Genomic DNA, 21,780 nt, shown 5'->3' with positions numbered 1-21,780 from the left:
ACAGCAGATTACTTCAGACCACCCTCTCAAACCTTTAATTACGCCTGAGGTTGGCAGTTATCAAAGACATGTAGTGATAAGTGACTCACTCAATAGTAGCCATTAGTTAAAGCAACTTGTTAGTGTCAAGGGTTTTCAAATGACTTTCCTTGCATTAAAGTATGTCAGGCCCAAAGCTACATGTGCTTTTTCAGAACGCGCGAAAAAAGTTGTGCTCAAAATAGCCCTTTAAGCACAGCACTACTTCACGCACAACACAGTGGAGATTTTAATAACAGGGCTGTACTTCAGCTGGTTTTTCACCTCAGATTTAAATGGCAGACTTTGTAACCAGATGGTTGCTCCATTGAATCCCCTGTCAAAACATGCTCTTAAGCAAAAAGATTATAAAGATAACGCTGGCTTCAGATTAATGTAGTTTACATTACAGCTTGCTTTTAGCCATGCTAGCTGCAGTGGCCGTACAGCCTCAAAGAGCAGCTAGCATGACTGACTCTTGTTTGGGAATAACGCAATAAAGACCAGAATTTCCACAGTGGCCTCGATCTATAAAAAGTAAAAATAACACATGGATACATTTGGCATGGGATCGTTTTATCCTTTTATTATCATCACCAAATCTCATAAACAAACTAAAACCAACACTGAATTATCCTACTAAAAAAAAAATCCAGAGTAGTCACAGCTTGACGTAATGTATAAAAGCCTCTGCCTACAGAAGCCATAAAAGATCCTATCATTGCATTTGTTGTGATGATATGAACTTCAGGGGATTTGCTGATAAAAATATCCTTATCCTTAAACAACCCATTGCTCGACTGCAGCTCCTCAGTTTCCAACATTAGACAGCTACAGATGCACTGTGCAGCTCCCAGTGTTTCTGCAAACAGCAAGCATAGTCAGTCAACTTTGCCTCAAATAAATACAGGCTGTAAATGGGAATTTGTTCAGTGTGTACCCTCATATTGTAAGCAAAACATGCCCTTTTGTCCTTCCTGCCCACCTGCTTAATGAAAACACTGTGCTGCGCCAGTGTAACACCTTGGGAATGATTGGTAATGTGTGTGTGTTGTGGTGGTGGTGGAGCGAGGCTATTTGTGCCCTAGGACAGTTCGTTCTCTTCCAGATGAGCGGCTGGGTGATACATACCAGAGCAGACAGGCGTCGGCCAGGGTCACGAGGTAACTGTCATGGGCCCTTCACCTGTGTGTGCACCGACAGAGGGGGGATCCTAGAAAGAGCACGTCTAGACACATTTACTCACACCGTTCCCCCATGAGCTACTCTGGGTTCCAAGTGCCCCCTGGTGAACGGACGGGAGAACAGTCCCCGAGCAAGATGAGCTATGGGTGATTTCATTCAGTCATCAAACAGAGCTTGTGTACACACATGAAAATCACATAAATTTCCAGACTAATCATGATTTAAAACTCCAGATCCCCCGTGAACTGCACTATCCATATAAATATTCAGCATATTTCTTTATGGCCCACAGTTATATTACCCCCCCCCACCCCCCACCCCACCCCATGTTCTGTTCTGGATATGGATCCAATGTAGCATCAATGACTACTTGCCTCAGGAGAGTTATAGTGCTTATTCCAGCAGACAGAGATGGGAGATCACATGAATATCGGTTCCCAGCGGAGCTGTAGCTCTGGCTGCTGTTTAAAGCCTAATCAATGAAAGAAACATGACCCATGACTATCTGTTGTGTACAGGACGACAAGATGTTTCTGGGAAAACTGAGTGCTCAGTATGATTCAGAAAAGCGATAATGTGTAGAAGAAAAAAAAAAAACATCTACAAAGATACAGTTTCATTTGTGAATGATTTACAGCACTGTTAGGCATATACTTTAATGACTACATTTAACACCTGAGCAAATTGTTGGCAAAATGCAGCAGAAGCTCTGTGGATTTGAGCTTGCTGACTACGGAGCTTTGACTGATTTAGCTTCAGGCGCAGGCTACCTTCGATGTCCAAAGCCATTAGTGATTCCTGTACTATTAAAGCGCTGCTCCAGGGTACCCATTTCCTTGCATTAATGTCTAACTTCCACCACAGCAAATCAAAGGCTTATTCTAATGCCTCTGCCTACCTTAGTATGCTCCCTAAATAATACAGGTTAGAGGACTCGGGGGTTTTTGATGGCCAAAACAAAATGGAAAGAGACAGAAACATGCCAGTTTTTGTGTTACATTTGAAAGCAGAACAATTTATTATCAAGACCAAGAATATCAAACAAGAGAGAGGAAAAAAAGTTCATCGGTTTCATAAACTTGTTTTCGCTGCAATTTGATCACTTAAACGCTTCCAGCACAGAGAAAATGATTTATTAAGCTTGGAGATTCTTCCATTTAATTTTACACCTCTAGTTACAGTTTCTCATATTTTTTTTTGCCTTATCGTGTAAATATAACTGCCCTGTGGACACCAGAGATCACAACAGTAGTTATAAAGAGGCTATTCAAAGGGGCGCTGAGTGTCAGTTCTGTAAAGTGCTTTATGCTCCCCTTTTGTCCTCATCACAGACAAGGTGGCGGCTCCTTTGAGTCCGATTTGTAATCAGGGTTTCTTATTGCCAGTCGAAGGTGCGCTTCACCAGCCTGAAGAAGGTTCGGTTGTGTTCCTGTAGGTAGGAGCGGAGCTGTTGGAGGACGGTGCTGTTGACGGCTGGGTGAGGACGTCCCTTAGACTCATGCAGACATCGCTCTCGACCGTCACTTCGGATGCAGTAAAAGCCCTTGGTCTGGTTGAAGTAGAAGTTGGAGGACACTATCCTGGGGGGCAAGTTAAGGAAGCGCTCCACCTTCTGAAGCTCTGGCAGGGGGTCGTGGATCAGAGCGTCCCCATCTACGATGTGTATTTGTTCCAGGGGGAAGTGACGCAGCCAGTTGCGCATGTGGATGTCATAGAGGCTCCTCTGAATGGCCTTGTACCGGATATTTAGGGCTCCGTTGCGCACTAGCAGGTTCTCAATGGCTTGCACCGGCTTGTGGTTCTCCAGCCGGTTGAAGTACACCTGGGTGTAGTCAGAGATGACCCGCTCTGCCGGGTCTCGCAGGATCAATAGCAGCTTTATGGAAGAGTTCATGGCACAGATGCGTTCTGGTGCGAGGGCTGACGTGAAGTAGCCAGGAGTTTTCTCCACTGTGATCTGGTGTGGATAAGAGTAGGGCATCAACTCACGGTACCACTCAAAGCCCTTGGCATAGTTCTCGTCCCAGTCAAAGAAGTGCACCTCGGTGGCAGCAGCAGCAACCTCAGGATGTATGTCTAGCATCTCCAACAGTGCTCTTGTGCCCCCTTTGCGTACCCCAATAATGATACTATGTGGAGCTCTTTTACTAGTTCCTGGGGGAGGAGATGAGGGCACGTCTCCAGAGACATTAGATGGTAGTCCAGAATCAAGATCCATGGGGTCCAGTGTGATGTCAAATCCTGGTTGGACAAACTCAGGTGGGGCAGCATATGTCTGGAGAACCAGAAGAAAGGCTGATGCCAGAAAACAAGCCATGGTGATGGACTGAAGAATCGGAAATGAGCAGAGACGGAAGCGAATATAGCAGACAGTTGTTTAGGTGTGGACCAGATCTGTCTCAGTGAGCTCAGGGGTAACAAGAGCAGTGGGAAGTGCAGTCTTTGTCTGCCATTGAATTTGAACTGGAGGAGGTGGAGGAATCATCGGCAGTCCACAGCACATCTGCAGGGGAGAACAAAGACAAAGAAAAGATTTCAGATTTCAGGTATATAAAGCAGAATGAATGTATTGTACTGAAATGACACTTTCCTCATTCCCATGAAAAAGCAATCCAGCCACAAATACAAACCAGGTCTGTTCTAACTGTATCATCTCAAAAGGATTATCTCAGTTCATCTTTCTTTGAGTCTCTTTTCATCTTCCCTCTTCCCATCTGCTTTCTCCTCTCACTCTATAGAGTCACATCCAATTGATACTGTATTTTCTCCAGCTGAAAGACATTTAGCCCGACAGATCGTTAGAAAATGTGTCTGAGATATGCAAGTGTGCCTGAAGGCCAGGAGACGAGGCCAGAAGATGAGGCCAGGGTGCTTTGTCTTCCTTCACCAGGTCAAAGCCCAAACCATGAGTCAATACACTTAACATGCACCCGCAAGCAACGAAATGAAGGCATTTGGAGGCGTACAAAGACAAATTTATCGCAGGAAATCAGATGAGTTCCCACTTCTAGGTGACTTTGATTTCCTATACATGCCAAGAAAGATCGATGAGAAATTCAGCAAACACAAGGAGAAGGATTTACAGCATTAAAGCAGATTTATAATATTGCTGAAGAGCCTTCAAAACCATGGGAAAATATTTTTTTTCCTTTTCTTTTTATATAATATTTTTCTTGTTTTCATACTGCCAATATGCACTTGTCAAATGGTTTACTTCCACTAAACCAAGAAAAGACATGTTAAAAATGTCCTTGTGCTCTGTAGCAGGCAGCCATGAGTTGAAATAGCTGAATAACAACAATTTTTTTTAAATGTCATGGAATTAATTTAAAAAACAAAAGTCTTCAGATACTTTCACGAGATAAACAAGCTGAGAAAGCTGTTGCTTACACTGTGCTAGTCAAAACAACCGGGCTGGGCTATGCAAACATCCAGCTTCAACAGCAAAGGTCACGGTAAGGTAATCTGAACAAACACAGATATTGCTGCCTGGGAACTGACTGCCAGACACACACACACACACACACACACACAGAAGGACAAAGCACCAGTCTGGATGCATACAGTAGCACATATTACCTATCAATTATACTGTATGCTACTGTACGGCAGGTTACAGATCATTTTAATGCATTTTCAAATCTAGTCTGTTTCTATGGAAGTCACCTCAACACATTTTAGCATTTAGGATTTTAGCATGGAGGGGGTAATTCCTGCATCACTCTCTGTAAATAGCATTTATTCTATAAAAATACCAAGTTGACAGTTAAAACAACAGTGAAAATTAAAATGATATACAAATTAAAAACTTAAAAATTGTAAAATAAAAATAAAAATAAATATACCTATAAATAACTAAATAATCGAGCCAGTCTGTGAGACACACTCATTATAAAACAATATGAAAGTAATGAGTCATTTTAAATGGTAAATGGAAAGCACCTATTCAAGGCTCTTCTAGTCTTATCGACCAGTCAAAGCGCTTTCATCCATTCACACACACGTTCATACAGCGCTTTTTTCTACACATACAGCTCTTTCTCTACCATGTACGCACATTCACATACCGATGATACACCAGGGGCAATTTGGGATCCAGTATCTTGCACAAGGACACTTCGAAATGCAGACTGAAGGAGCAGGATATCAAACCACCGACCTTCCGATTAATGAACGACCTCCTGAGCCACAGTCGTACATCTTTGTTTAGAAACCGTCAGTAAATTCAGGACGTACCTGACACCCCCCCCCCCCCCCCCCCCCCCCCGAAAGATGTGTCTCTTGAAAATTATTAATGATGACTTCTGCACCTTGTGCACATTAAAGACTCATGGCACATTTCTTCACATGACATGGGAGTGTCCACCTGTTGCTCAATTTTGGCAAAGTGTAGCCTCTTAGCTGACGGCACTTACATCAGAGACAGTAGCTGTGACCATGTTTTAGTTACTGAGCGACATCTCTTCACTTAAGATCCCTAAATATCAGAAATGTATAGTGCTTTCAGGCTTAACAGCTGCTAAGAGCATGATTGCAACACGCTGGAAGCCCCAACACATTTTGACTGTGAGACAGTGGGGACTGACCTTTCTTGATGTTACGGCGCTAAAGAGGAAAATGTAAATATGTGGCTCTCAGCGGCTGCGTCCAATCCAACATCCAACCCCTTTCTTTTCCATTATTAATGTCTCTCTCTAAGGTCTATGGATAGGGTACTTGATGTTGATGTTATGCTTTACTGATTGGCTGTATATCTGATAACAAAAAAAAAAACTGTCAATGAATGATGCATGTAAAGGATCATCGATTTGCGAAGCATGTATAAAAAATAACTGTACTTGAATCTGTGTACTTGAGTTGTTTTTAGTGATTAACTCTTATTTTTATGCCTCTGCTTGTATAAATACTCTACCTCAGGCTCAATTAATCACAGAAGTTACCTCGCTAATGAGGAACATAATTACCACTGTGCATTGCACATTTCTAGGATGTCACCAGTGGCCTCTTTCTCACCTTACAGAGTCTTTCAACCATATAAACTAAGGCTATGACACATGCCCCTGATTCACACTACGATCCGTGGCTTGAGTGTGGGACTGGCCCTGTGAGCTGAACGCAGGACAGCCGACCTGCACTACAGGGCCCGGGGTTGTGCAAGGAGGCACTTATGTGCTGTGACAGCAGTGCCTGCCTGTCAGCATGTCCCAGGCAGAGAGCTGCCAAGTCCAATGCTAACAGCCAGGCCGCCAGACGAGCTTTCTGTCTCATTCAATTCCCCCCACTCCTCTCACAGCACACCACCACCTGGAAGGAGCCATTGTTTCACATTCCGCTGGGCCTTATTGCTTTATTCAGCGCTTGATGTATATCTTTCCAGCTTTTCATTTGGCACATGGCAGCTACGCTATCTGGCAGACCACTTAACCAAGACTATTTCCTCCGAACACTGTGGGGCCAGTGGAAGGTTACACAACAGGGGAGACCTAAGGGTACAGTGAGGCCTGGGAGAAGTATATATCACTCCTTTTTTTTTTTTGGTTAAGGAGTTTAAATTTTTTACTTCTGTGCATTTCCTCAAGGCTCTCTGGAGGTTCACCATCTTAAACCTCCACAGGGGTGATGAAGGCATGTGACGGTGTGGTCAGACCAAAACTGGCAAGATGAAATTTCCCTGTGGCAAAATGCAAGTGGAACTGGAAATACTATGGGCAGGGCTGAAAGCAAGCTGCTTCTGTTGATGTCCTTGCACTCATTGCAGTTATGGAGCATCTATATGTTCTGCTGCTTGTATTATTTCTCTATAATACAAGCAGATTATTAACTAGGGATACACCAGCCTGATACGCTGAATCAGTACTGGCAAGTTAATGAGGGATCAGATATCGGCTGTGATACGACTGATTCAGTTTCTTCATCACTGTCAATTTAGAATTCAGTGTTTTTACAATCAGTTGCATCAGTCACATCAACTCAGTTTTTAGTGAGACAGCAAGTCCTGGCTTTGTGTTGGCCTAAATAAAAATTACCCCAATCACAGTGAGATATACAGATCTTAAATTTAGGTATCAGCAAATACTGAGAATTGAAGTTTCGGTATCTGCCCAGCAGGCACCAAACATCAGCTGCATGCGTGCAGGGTGGGGACAAATAGTTATACCAGTGCATCTATTATATGAACAGTTAACACCGCCTGGATGGCAGTTAATTCTCACCCTCTTGTCTAAAATGGCTGGGCATTGGTAATTTTTGATATTTGTAGTTCAAATTCAGTCAGATTGGGAGTGGGGGGGGGGGGGGGGGGGGGGGCAATGTGGGAAAGGAAGCAAAGGAGTCTTGAACTTGTCATCAGTATAAATGAAGGAGAAGTGAGTTCCAGTTTTAGCGCACTCAGACTGAATTAGTTTTATGTGTAATAACTCTGTAATTGGCCACTAATATGCTCAAAATGTCTTCTTGCCTGTCCTTGCATACTCCAGCCGCCCTGATTATGAATAAGTGGGCACAGAAATTGACCTCAGAACAGTCAAAGCCACAAGTGCTGATGACAAAATCAACCCTATACTGCATTTCCACTTGAACTCATGATAAAGAGCCTTCACACAAGAGACCTGGACTTGGCAAACATCATCTATAGGCTCTAAAACTTATCTGGCACCAGAACAAAAATGCTGCCGACTCCCGGAGCACACAGCACAGCCTGCACCATTCATTATGTCCCACCAGGACTAGAAGAGGGCTCCACAGGTTCTCAGCGCCACAGGAAACCACGTTCCCACTAATTAACCCAACCAGCCGCCTCTATACATCTACAGAACAAATCCTCATTCATATTCAGCAGGGCCCCCTGCCATTAACTGTGGTGGGCAGCAGGTATTGTACGGGGCAGCTTTGTTTTTTTTAATGGGTGCTCATTAGAGACATTAGTACAAAACAATTATCAGTGCAATAAAGCTTGATTACAAAGAATGGCTTTTGTGCTATTAAAAGGATTGATTTCAAGTGAGCAAGTTAAATGTATAAATCATTATTACTATTACTTTTTTTTGCAGTCACATATTTAGCTACAACAGAGGTTGCGGATTGTTTTGTTGTCAGCATGGCCCGAGACAAAAAATGTAATCTGGTGCAGAATTGAGAGCAGTGACAAACCTCCTTATCTCCTGGTTGTTTCTTTGCCTTTTCTTCATCTCGGACTCTCGTATCTTCAGTTTCACTGGCTCACAGCATTGTTAGATGATCCCTTTTAAAATGCACTGACCTTTCTCCCAAAAAAAACTATCACTTGGGATGCAGAAACACACTCACCTTCATTTTATTTTCTTCTGCACTTTCCCCTTTGCTCCTACTCCTTTTTTTCCTCAGCTATTCTCTCCAACAGGCCCTAAAAAAGCCAGTACAATATATTTCCCACCCACACACATCCAACTGTAACTCTGAAACTGCACTCCCACACGCAGGATATATTTTAAATTATGAATGCAATTTCACTCACAGTGGGATTACTGGCTCAATTTATTAATTTCTGTTACAAGTTACGGTTTTAGTGACTCACTGAGGATCAAGATGCATGATTTCTTCTCTCCTCCTTGACCTTATTCTTAGATACAGTGATATGTCTCATACAACACAGTCCCCAGCTTTGTATTGCTCAGAAACCAACGTTATAAAAAAAGAAAAAGAAAAACTGTTCATATTCATTTCTAGGGCAAAAGAAGGCCAGAAAAATCCTTAATTCCCTGCCACGCTTTAAGTATCCAAAACACTAAAAATACACTCTGCATCAGTATGCAAGGGATTTTAAAGGGACACCTTGAATGCTGCGGAGCATTTTAATCCACTCACCAAGCTAACTTGACCATGATGTTAAGAAATAATGAATGAGTAGTCCCCATCTATTTAGATTACTGTTATATTACAGCCACTTACTGGTGAGTTTATAGGTTGGAGGCTGTGGTAGCTTGAGAACAGAGAGTTGCCACTTTAGATCTCCAGCCTGGTCAGGAAAGTGGGGAATGAGTAATGCTCTCCCTCCTCTGAAGAACTACAGCAGAGGTGCCCTTGACTGAGCTGCCCAAAAGCAAGGCATTTACCCTCCGGCTGCCCTGTGGAGCCATTCAGTGGTAAACGGCAAAAAGGCTGAACGGTCCAAGACCAAGAGCCAGTTCTTCCTGGATAAAGGCTCAGAGCTTTTACTACACTGGTTAGCGTTAGCCAAAAGATTTTTTTTTTTTACATTTCAATTTGTTTTGAATATTTGAATGCATTGTACTCTCTTTTACCTAAACTAGATTGTTAAATAGATTGTGTTTAGCAACTAGAGGAGAATATGTCATTGTTGACTCATGCTGGAGAGATCCAGGGTGCGACAGGTGCATCATGATGGTACACCTAGATACAATCAGAAGTCCTGCAATGAACCCTAGTTCATGTTGCTGTTGATGAAGCATTATTATGATGCAGAGGGGTCTTCCTGTTATTTAGCTCAACCTCAGTGATATGAATACCTGTCAGTATAACATGATACAGTTGAACAGCTCTACGATCTGCAGCCTCCAAAGTGACCATAAAGTTGAATCAACATCTCTCTAAAACTATTTCAACACAAACTGAAAATTATAAGTGGCATAAAGGTCGGATTCACTGCAGAGCTGTTGTGTTTAAGTGCATTAGTTTTAGTTAGGTGTACCTAATAAACTGACAGGTCGCTGCCACAGGAATCTGCATCACAGTAACACTCCCCTCTGGGGCCACCTGGTGGATAAGCATCTCAAACTAAACATCAAGTGTTCGAAACATCAATGTTCGCTGATCATCAACACATTTATTTTTGACCTGACTGACCTGATACAGGAATCTACAGTATTTACATTTACTGTATCTTATCAATGACGTAAATTATTATCTTTGTTTCATATTTGCATTTCTTTCAGTCTGTCTTAGGTTCAGGGACAAGGTGATTAATTCTACCTATAGGTGTGTTTAACTCCTTGCTCCTTTGTTTAGCTCAGCTCTCACAACCCAAACTTGTTTTCCACCTCCTTTACAGAAACCACAGGTGAACCCCCCCCAGTCTCACTTCCTGGATTCCTCACTGTAACACACTCTGGCCCATCATTGATTCCTGTTTGACCCTTGTATTTAAATGCACAACTTTTTTTTCCCACCGTTCCAGCTAAATGGCTTGGTCCTCATTCTCGTGACATTCTTTCTGGCTAAATCAATTCCAGCAATAGAATTAGACATTATTTCTTTTCTTGCGGTTGGATGTTTGGGCTTCACTGTGTATGTGCAGTGAGTTTGTTTTAACATTATCCCGGTGAGAGTGTAAAGTTTCTCTATGCTCATCGGATGTTTGATGTGGGTGAGATGTCTACTGTTAATGTGATGGTGATGTAACTTTATATTTTCATTTTTCTGGGTGAGAGCAAAGATAATTTTCCTGCCTCAGCTAGATAAGAAAGTTTATTCTATCCTCTTCTATTCTATTGTACTGATAGGTCTGATAGGTCTGATAGGTGCGTTATGTATTGGGTAGATGATGAAAACCTTGAAGAGACTTTCAACCTTGAGTCTGAGAAAAGATCTATGCCATAATTAGGACAGGTGTTATCTAATATTGATACAGACGGGTCTATCTGACACCTCAGCAGCATTTCCCACACTGAGACCGAGGATGGAAAGACAGCATTTCCTTGTTTTGAGAAGAAATTACACTGCAGCTCGGATGGTAAGCAATATTTGGCTATTTTGGGAGCGTATGAGTAAGACAATGACCTAATCCACACCCACATGTTCGCACAGGCATTCATTACGGACTTGGATAGGGTGTAATCTGGCATTTGCTGGTACACCCAGACACATGTGGCCCGAGGCACTAATTACAGTGTTTTTAAACTGTGCTCTTCTATACATTGGGTTAAACCTTCACATGATAGTGATCTTTTCAGCTCATTTTTTTCCTGCAAAATGGCTCCGTGTGCAACGCTGTCTCTTCCAATTACCAATCCTTCTGCCCACTGCCATCTGTGCCGAAGTCGAACATGAGCCGCCCAACTCGAAGAAGGCCTGTGCCTCATAAACAAATATATGTTTATGCTACACTGGCAAAATTTGAATAAAAGATTTGTATCAACAAACAGCATCTCACTCCATTTTTCAATAATTTTGACAATAGAACTGTGATTGGTTTTCCTGAATTTTGCAGGGGTCAAACAACGCTGCACAGAGCCACAAACTGCCATTTCACCACGGCAACAACCCTCCAGTTACCCAGCCTTAACACACCATAGTTCAACTGACACAGCGTCCCCTTAGCAGCCTCTGTTACCTCGCTGAATTCCCTGGCCCGGGCTTCCTCCAGTTTAGCTTTGACATTTGTCAATGCTCCGAGATTTATTTCAAGCATCAACTGACATTGTCTGGACTCCCAGGAGGCATTTTCGCAGATAAAATTGGCTGACTCGCTCATCACCCTTGGATGAGTGGAGGCAACCAATCCCAGGGACGCTGACTCACTCAGGGAAGTGTCCCTCGGTCAGTCAGAAACAACAACAGACTATGAGAAGGAATTCAATCAGAGAGTAGCCTGATGATCCTCATTCAGCCTGCCACTTCTGATAAAGCACCTTTGCTTTCCACAGCGTCAACATCCCCCCACTGCTACAGCCTCCACATCACCAACACCGAGATAAAGCTAATTCTTCTCAGCCAATTTAATGTTCATGTAATCCTTATCATGCTTTTCCCATCAAACCTTTCCTAGCTCCCGCGATGATTTTGATCTTCTCCGTGTAAAGTAATTGCTCTACAGTTCATCGCAGAGGGAACTCTCTGAAATGCCGACTTAATCAAAACAAATGCACCAACTTTATTCTCTCTTCTTGGGTCTGAGCCTTTGGAAAAGCCGATGCTGTTCTCCAGTCTCGCAGGCATCCTGCAAACTGCAATATACACATACATTATGGATGAATTACTTCATCAAATAAAAAGCAGGGCATGTTGTAATGAACTGTGAGGATACTCTTAATCTTTGATGAGGCCAATCTGATGAATAGTTTAATGAGAAAAAAAAAATCTATGTGAGGGCCTGTTGGGTGCTGACAAAGATATCAGAGCTCTGATGAGCAAAGTGCAGAAAAATGCGAGACTTTTATGATCTTGTAGTGTTGTTTATTAAATACCATCAATCTCACAGCTCATCCACAACATTAAGTAACACAATGAGAGTAATTCCACCTTAGCCTAGTCTTGAGTAATGGACTGTGCAAAATGCACCCCAGGGCAAAGCAATAATACATATTAACTAAGGTATGCGTACACCGGGGGCATGGTATTTTCTTCAAGGAGGTCAGCGTAGATCTTGTGCTTATTTCCACAAACTACAGCTGGTGTGTGCAGTTCTACATAACTTGGAAAACCTTGCTCGCTCTGGCACAACAGCATCCCATTGGAAGGCGCACGCCGCAGATCTGCCAGCGTTTTCCCGCCATCACAAATATGTATTCAGCACAGCAGAACCCGAGGTTTAGTATTTGGACCTTCTGTGATGTGCCGTTTGGCTGCCAAGCACTGAAGTGATTCAACACCGGGGCTGCAGTTAGTGAGCTGATAATAATGGATTCAGCTTAAAAACTGTTTCCCACAGGGGCGTCCTGTGTTTGCTCGCATCACAAGTCGAAGCATTATACAGTTAGATGTGTCAGTGCTGGTTGTGGTGCTCCCCTGCAGCATTCACCAGAGTAAATAAAGAGGGAGAACACTATGGAGCCACTCTGAATATAAAAGGAGCAGAAACAAAGCTGAGGTAGAAGTGCTGTCCAGCAACCTGCGACTAAACAATCTAGTGCCTCTAGTTTCTTACTGACAATCAGAACAATCCGATTCAAGTCTGGGAGCAGCCATCAGCTGACCCCCCGGCGTGCACGACTTGACCGTCACATTAACGCACAGCCTGGATTAGCTTTATTCGCTTGCGCAGTGCGTGTGAATGACAAGTCTGTGAAGCGTGACTGTTCGACATGCGGGTCAGAAATAGGAAAGAGTGACACTGACAGAGCCACGCAGAGAAAGACCTTGAACCTGAACTTTCACCGCATCAGTCCACCTCATCTGCATAAGTAATTCAAGTTGTCGCTCCACATGCCGGTCATTGATTGTAACAGGATCAGAGGGATCGCTGTGGGCTGAGGCGGCTTTAGGCATTTTATTGATGCAGGGGTCGGGAAAACTTGCCAAGTCATTCTTTCATATATATCCACAACATTTAATTAAAGGAGACGTTCACAGTTTTTCAAGTCTCTGAAAAATACTCAGGTGCTCATATGTGCACTGAAAAAGGTCTTTTTGCATTAAGATATCTCAAACTAATGTGCTTATCTGAAGCTAATATGAGGCTTCAGCGGTCTGAGACAAATCAAGTCGATCTCCTCCATAGTTAGACTTTAGTATAGATGTCAAAACAAAGGGGGGTTTTGTACTAAAGAGGCTGATATAAGATGTTTAAAACGTGGCACAGTACATTTATGAAAAAAAAAAGAAAAAATCATGATCCTTGCAAACTTTTATTTTTATTTTAAAATATTCCAGTCATTAGGAAAAAGACGTATCAAGCATATAGGGCTGCAACTTACAATTTCCATTATTCATCTGTCAAATACTTTCCAAATAGATGTTGGAGAAACTGTGGTACGAACACTGGTAACCGTACCCTCAAATTCTGGTCATGCCCTAAATTACCAATATTTTGGGGGGAGAGGTGTTTAAGGTGCCCAAAAAAAGAAGGAGAAGAAATAAGAGAAGAAAACTACAAAGATGGATTCAGGAGATTACTACAACTGTTTTTAAAGATGCGAAGGAAATATATCTAAACTTGTAAATATGTACATAATGATTGTGCAAACATAAATATTTAAATGTTTAATTGTATAAACACTGTAAATACATTTTTAGTAAATCAACCCAGTAAGTAACAGCTACAGCTCACACTAACACAGTGCAGGATCTGCATGATCTGAATCATACACAGTACATGTATCATTGTCTTCCCATTTCATCTTACCTCTTTGTAGATATACATATACATAATGGCACTTTTTTGTATTTTGAGAATCGTTTTGTTTTTTCAATTTATACTTCCCAAATTGATATTGATCTTTTTTTTTTTTTTCCTGTGTTGAATTATTTATAAAGCATGTAGATATAAGAGAAGGGAGGGGGGGTTACTGAAGTTGCTGAAACTGAACTAAAAACGAAAATCACAAAGTCTGAGAGCCCGACCATTCAAACCAGTCCAAACCAATTCAAAGATACTCCCTTTAAAGTGTAATGAGACACAAAAACAGCAAATCCTCACATCTGAGCACATTCTTCTTTTCTTTTGTTTTCTTTCTTTCTCCATCCTCTCTCTCTTTGCTTAATTAAACAAACTGAGAATTATCAAAATTGCTCACGCTCTTCAAATATATAAGTGTGTTCTATATATTCTCAAAATGACTGTCACCAGCTGCGCTCAGCATTATTTGCTGAGCGCAGCTGGTGAAACTGGCACCTTGGAGCCAAATAAAATCAGTCGCCTCTGAGCTCAACTTTGAGCAACATCCTTGTAATTTCCCACTTGCAGGGCAAAGTAGATTGTACGGGGAAGTGTTTATCTATAATAACAATCTCCAGCTCCATTTCTTGGTGCTGACTCTCTGCCTCTCTGGCGGGGAGTTCTTCAGAGGTCTTCCTGGGCAGAGACGTGTGAACCATCATCGCTCCACGTGGCTGTTCCTAAACTCTATCATTACATTGTTTACTTCATCTGCCTTCGCGCTGCTCCACACCACTGCTTATAAGTAGCATCGCTGCTGGTCGGCCGTACCTTCGCTGCTAAATTTTCCACTCTTGCCTGACAGGAGATGAAAACTCTGGTGCCAGCTGAGGTTCACATCTGTTTTTTAAGCTGAACTTGCAGCACGGCTCTATTCGCAGACATTTTCAAGGAAGGCTAACCACAAGTATTGGCACTCTCTGTTACTTTATACTTTTTCCTCTTGTTCTCAGTTTGAATGCAATCCCACCATATACTTCTTGTGTTCAGCCTGCATAGCGAGGTGGGATTTGCCATCAGTTCAAATCACTAGAGCATGCACAAACTGAGATGAGGTGTGGGTTAAAAAAAAAGAAAGAGAATCACTCGTGGCTTTAACTGAATTTAATACGTGTGAAAAGGAAAACAGAGCCGTTAAGTGAGGTACATGTGGAGAATTCAAACTCATTTAAATGGCTGAAAAGACCTGTCTGCGATTTAATGACAATATCCCTGCATGTGCAAGCTCTGGGTATGTGACAGAATCAGGTTAAGAAGATAGAAGGAATAAAACATCGTGTCATTTCAGCAGGGTGACTTTCATAGCAGAGCAGAGCCTTGTCTCTGCTGGTGTGATGGTAAACCCACAAGCTAATGTTAGAGCCCTGGTACAGCTTATGAATATTTAATATAATTTTTTTTATTTCTCCCCACCAAAAAAAAAAAAAAAAAGCACAAGCACTCTGTATTTTATCCTTTTAAAATCACCATGCTGCATACTGAAATGAAGCCCAGGCCAAAGATTAATCAACTTCAAGTATGAGACAAGTCTTATCAGAACTACATAACAACTTATAGTATGAGGACTTCTCACTGTCAATTTCATCGGTGCCCTCTTGTTGCAATGCTCCTCATGAATAAGTCATCGAGTCCCCCCCCCACTCTATTCCCCTTTGGCTTATTGCTCGTTCCACCGCCTCCATGGTCCTGCAAAACCTACTGAAGTGTTTATGGGAGATAAGAGGCAAAGGAGGTCGCAGGCCCAATAACTCCTTTTATCACCCCACGTTCTGCAGCGAGGGCCGTTTTTATGGGGGAATTTGCTGAAGACGAATTCTTAATTAGAGAGGTTTGTGGACCCAGCATCGGAGGACCTAATGGGGGTATAAAAAGAATCAGAGAAAGGGCATCTGCAGGATTGCTGGTTGGCGTGCTTTGTTGCCGTGTCTAGGAGCGAAAGATCAGGAAACCGCCTTGTGTTCTCAGAAGCAATATCATTGAAAAAAGGGGCCTTGTGAGGCTTGTTTGGTTATAGGTGTGAATGCTGTTTGTCTAGACAAGTCTGAGTCCTTTAGAAATTAGTTCAGGTTATTGATTTTCTTGGGGGCTTATCTTTATTAAAGGAGTCTACGTTGTCAATGGAATCACAGCCTCAGCCATTAAGGTGAGCTGATTCTATTTCCCATTATTGTAAATTCCTGCCCAAGAGACTTAAATGGCTTAGGGTAATAGGAAATGCAATGTTTAGTGTTCCTGGGCTTATCTTGTTTGTCAAAAAGTTCGACAAAATATAATAGAAAACTTTGATTTTCTGCACTTTTGAAAACCAATGAGTCAGAAGGACAAAACGTTAGAGGATGAGTATAATGAATTTTTTTACTTCATTTAAATTTCTCTTTGAATTCTGTCTACAAAAACTTTGCCTTTTAAATTTAGTCTATCAAATTATAGCCTATCCAGTCTTGTTATTAGGGGTGGACAGTAACAAGGTACATTTACTTGAATACTTTCATTTTCAAGTATCTGTATTTCACTGGAGTATAATGGAGTTTTACTTTTACTCCACTACTCTTAAAATACAATTATACTTTTGACTCCACTACATTTCTTTGAAGTACTCGTTACTTTGAAGCAGAGCTTTTACTCTCTTGAATGAAATTTCTTTTATTTTGAAAATGCAACAGACCATACACTGTGTTCTTCACAGGAGAAAAACCAATTGCAGCCAACTCCTCCACTGTCAGTCATGTTTGACTGGGCAGTGTGACGAGGGCTAAGATGAGACAGAAGACTCTTCACCAGAGACCATTCGTCTTAAGTCCATGTTTTAGAAATTTTAGAAATCAAGAAAGAATCTCTTCATTTTAAATGTTTGCTGTGCTCACCACCACCAAACTCCGCCTACAAAAATTCATCGTCCAAGCACGTCGAGTTATGTTTCATTCCAGATAAACTTTTAAACAGACAACTCGCAGTAGTTGGCCGTCCTTTTGTTGAGTCAACTGTGTTTCTATGGCCATTTCTATCGACACTGTAACACGCTCCACTGGCTTGTTATTCCACAGTCAGTCAGTCAGTCATTCAGTAGATTGTTGCAGAGTCATTCAGTTCTGTAAATACACTGTGGAACAATACAACAATGTGTTGACATAAAAAAAAAAAAAAAAAATGTAGGCATAAAGTAAACATTTGACAAAACAACTTTCACTTGAACTGGAGTAATATTTTACCAGGAGTGTTTATACGTGACTCAAGTAATTGAGGTGTGTACTTTGTCCGCCCCTGCTTGTTCAGCTGTACATATATTTTTATAACATATTATTGGGATATTTTTTTGGACTATTTTTGTGATCCTTTAAGGTACTGATAATGTATTTTATCTTGATTATATATTGAGTCATATCATGAATTGATTGAGCATGATGTAATCAATCTGGTGTCCATGTACAGAAAACCTTGCTCTTTGTCCTTCTGGCCTTTGGCCTGATAGAGACAGACAGACATGTCGCCTGTTTCATTCTAATTAAAACATGTTTGGAAGCTACAGTCCAGCGTGTGTGATATTCTTTTAGCATTAGAAATCTTGTCACATTGTGTTCTGATATCATGAAGTGCCACCTTTGACAAATATGAACAGGGTGGGAACTATAGCTCAAATTTTAATTTCCTGTGTGAATCCTGTGTTCCCAGTCGCCTGCATATTCACAGAGAAAAAAAAGAAAGGAAGGAGAAAATTAATTACACTTTTTTTTCCCAGACAGGGGGAGAGGGGATCTCATCCTTGATTGCATAATTTTAAAACTCCATAATTATCTCAACTCCATAGCAACAATGAAGCAAGGCTGGATACATGGGTTACATTTTCTCCAGTGGACTCCTCAAAGCCGGAGCGAGGGCTCGGAGACTGGCTCATCCTAATTTTGCTTAAAAAACACAGCAAGAAGTGGTGCAGTTTCTGAGGTTAGTCCAACTAAATTTAGCAAACGGTGAAACAATGGAACATCAGTGGAGAAGTGTGATGCAATCCTCTCTCTTCCTCGCTCATCAACCCCTGCTGTAAAGCCTAGATTAACCATCTTTCACTTCATTTAGATAGAGGATTGTTTTGGGGTTTGCCTGATTATATCTGTCTCGAGCACACAGCATGCTTCTATTGGTATTTAACAAAGATTAGCTTTAAATTGATGATTAACCTTTGTAATCCTGCATGCATATTGAAAATGGCTTGCTTGTCTTTACCACAGCCACACAAAAGGAGAGGCGGCATTATCGTTCAGGGAAAATTGAGGCTCTGAAAGCAAATGAGGCAGTGTTATCTGCCTGGTGCTTGGCTAGATAATGAAGACGAATCTTCAGACTAGAGAGCCATCTCATAATGAATCCAAACAGATGACTTCTTTTGCGTTCTTAGCGTGCATCTTTTAATAAAACTTCACTGTGACCCTGACAAGCTACCGCCACTCTTATCTCACAAAGAAGCAGGATTTACTGGTGGGGAGTGAGTGGCTGCCATTGTTTAGATGGCTGTATTAGGGAGTAATCAGACATTAAATGAGTCATTTCTCCATATTTAACTCCAACTGGGGAGGTAATGGTTTAATTTGCTGGGCAATGAGTTTTCCCATGTGGAGGGCTCCTTGCATTAAATCACAGGCCAGTGCGACTGCATCTGTTGATCTGGAAATCCTCAATGCACAGATACAGCTGCACAGACGTCTCTGAGCAGAACACAGTTCAGTGACAAAAACTCAAAGACACCTCAAAGCATAGCAGTGGTAGGTCTGAACGATGTGCAAAAAAAAAGAAAATCATATTAGGATTATTTTGGCAGATATTGCAATTGTGATGAGTCGCGATTTCAGTTGGAATTTGCATTTTATTTTCACTGAGGAAAAAAAAATGATGATGATGATGATGTGATTTTTGCTCAGGCTGGTACCAAATAAGCATGTTCCCTTACATCTGGAGAATATTATATGGCATCTCTGTAGCACCACAATCCTTTATTTATGGTCTGTTGTGACACATTTTACCTGTATCAAAAACAAATTGTAGCTCCTACGATTTGGATATTGCCCTAATTACAAAAATATTAGGATTAATTGTTCAGCCCTCACCAGTGGTTCAGAGAGCACAGTGGGAATAACAACAGATTTCTTGCATTTGACACAAAAACAAAAAAGCAATATTATCAATCAGGAACAGCAACTGGTGGAGCAGCAGTTTTACTACAATTTACCTGGATATAATATAATATAATATAATATAATATAATATAATGATTGAATTAAATGTCCTTGTTTTGTCCAATCAGCAGGAACCCGGGAACTTTTGGTATTTTTGCTTAAAACCACTTCAATGATTAATCAGCTAATTAAATTTGCTGCTAATTAATTTTTTGTCAATCAACTAAATCATTAATTTACATGTTTTTCTGCTCTGAGTGTATTTCATATGAGAATATTCAACCTTTTACTCTCACTCATCAAATTCCTTTCAAGGCTATAAACCAGAAAACCTGAGCTCACCTCCAGTGCTATCGCGAACAATAGCCAAAATCACCGCCTTTGTACTTTCGCATGCAGTGATGAAATGAGGATGGTATATTATTCTTTGAAACCTTGGAAGCTGACATCAAATGCCATACCTAATACCTACTGTGTCCCAGACATCTGGAGCAGATCATGGCCCACAACTTGAAATCCTATTGCAGTTTATTAAGGGGGTGTGATGTAAAAAGGAAGCGGTGTGATGAAAACTCATTGTAAAGGTGACAGTCAATTTCTGTTCCGATTTTTTATTGGGGCTGAGCTAGCCCCGAGTTATCCTGTTACAACTGGGACAGTTTTTTTTTTTTTTTTAAATCACACGTTCACGCTTCAAACCAACTAAAAGATCTGATCAACACATGAAGAAAATTTGTGAAAAATTCACTGGAAAATCTGTGTTAACACAACTCAAACCCGTGTAAGAACTTGGTATGGATGTGTATGATAAATGCTGTATTTGTCTGCTCCCAGAGTGACACTTTAATATGTATAAATGTGCCACAAAGCTCCACACCCCAATGATGGAATATTCATACCCATACAGTTAATTGAGCATATATTTTGCATGCATGTCATGAAATATTCACCTGAAAGTAAAATGCAGACTAGTAAGTGGGTTAATTTATAATAATACATCAATATGGAAAAATACAGATTTGGACAAGATGCATTTGAAATGAATCATCTCCTCTCACTTTAACGTACTGAATAACAAAGAGAAAAATCAAGCTTTTTGAACACAAATTATTTCCAAATCATTTCAGTCTCTGTATTATTTACTGTCATTTGCTTGAATCCCATTTATAATATAATGACACTCTTGGGTTTTTTTTTTTGCCTAAATGATAAAAAACTATCAGCAAAAAAAACAAATAATCATCATTATCCTCTTATGCCCAAATTATCACTGCTTATACTTATTAAATGATCAAACAATAAACTTGATAAACGAAAAACATGTTGAACATCTGCTGCACACATACATAGCAGATTTGTGGAAACAACAAATGATGTAATTACAAGATTAGCATCAGTACACAAACATGCTATCAACTGAAATGGAAAAATAAACAAATCTGGAAAAGGACATAGCTAAATTAAAAAGTTCATCTCAATATTTCCAGTATCTAAATAAGCTTTAAAACTATTCAGCTATTTAGTGAGATGGTAGATCCATGCTGATTATATCTTTAAATCCCCAGAAATGATACAAAGACACTGTCACAAACACTTTTCTATTTCTCTCTCTTTAATCTTTGTGTAGTTGTATTTTGGTGTGATGTCATAGATGAGGGCTGGGACAAGCTCTGGCTACAGGCATCAACGCAGAACAGACTACAAGCTCAGAACAAATAGCATACCAAAAAAGCGAGCAAGCGTCGTCATGCCAACGGTAGTTGTTTACAGGAAAGTCAGTAGCACGGTTTAAGGTTTTGTTAATATTGTTAGTGTGTTAGCCAGACAGTAGCAAGTAACTGGTGAAGAGAAATCCCATATTGAAGCTGGTTTCCAGTTGCTCACTGCCATGTTGACGGCCACCATAGAGGGCAAGTGTAAAAGAAAGGTCGACAAATTGTGTCTTACAAATTGTGTCTGATCTTTTTCATCCCCTTTTTAAAGAATTCACAAAACTGCCCTCGGGAAGACGCAACCAAGAACATTTCCAGAAAGTCCTTTATACCAAATGAAATAACTTAGTTGAACTCACACACTGGAATCATGTCTGTTACTGTCATCTGCACTGTGCATGTTGGGCTGATTTATTGCTGTATTTATTATTTGTGAGATACAATGCTGTGTTTTTAACCAGCCTGTGAAGCCAAAGGCAAATTTCTTATTGTTATCATTATTATTATCATTATTATTATTAAACATTATGTTCTGCTGGTGTTGGATGAGTGTAAGTCTGATTGTAGGTGCTAATATATCAATGACAGTAAGAATTAGCACATTAGCACA

At 40.9% G+C, this 21,780-nt stretch overlaps 1 protein-coding gene across 3 annotated transcripts in view; it reads right to left on the bottom strand.

The window, feature by feature from the left end:
- Positions 1-2,189: 2,189 nt before the first annotated feature.
- hs3st1l1 (heparan sulfate (glucosamine) 3-O-sulfotransferase 1-like1) overlaps positions 2,190-21,780 on the bottom strand; it is a 29,313-nt gene continuing 9,722 nt past the window's right edge. For all 3 annotated transcript variants that reach the window (XM_056396397.1, XM_056396398.1, XM_056396396.1), the window contains one exon: positions 2,190-3,706. In XM_056396397.1, coding sequence (XP_056252372.1) covers positions 2,579-3,520 — 942 coding nt within the window. In that variant the 5' untranslated portion in view covers positions 3,521-3,706 and the 3' untranslated portion in view covers positions 2,190-2,578. The remainder of the gene's footprint in view (positions 3,707-21,780) is intronic.

Source organism: Seriola aureovittata, chromosome 14, assembly GCF_021018895.1.
Source record: "Seriola aureovittata isolate HTS-2021-v1 ecotype China chromosome 14, ASM2101889v1, whole genome shotgun sequence".
In the NCBI taxonomy this organism is placed as follows: domain Eukaryota; kingdom Metazoa; phylum Chordata; class Actinopteri; order Carangiformes; family Carangidae; genus Seriola; species Seriola aureovittata.
This window is presented reverse-complemented; position numbering and strand designations above follow the sequence as displayed.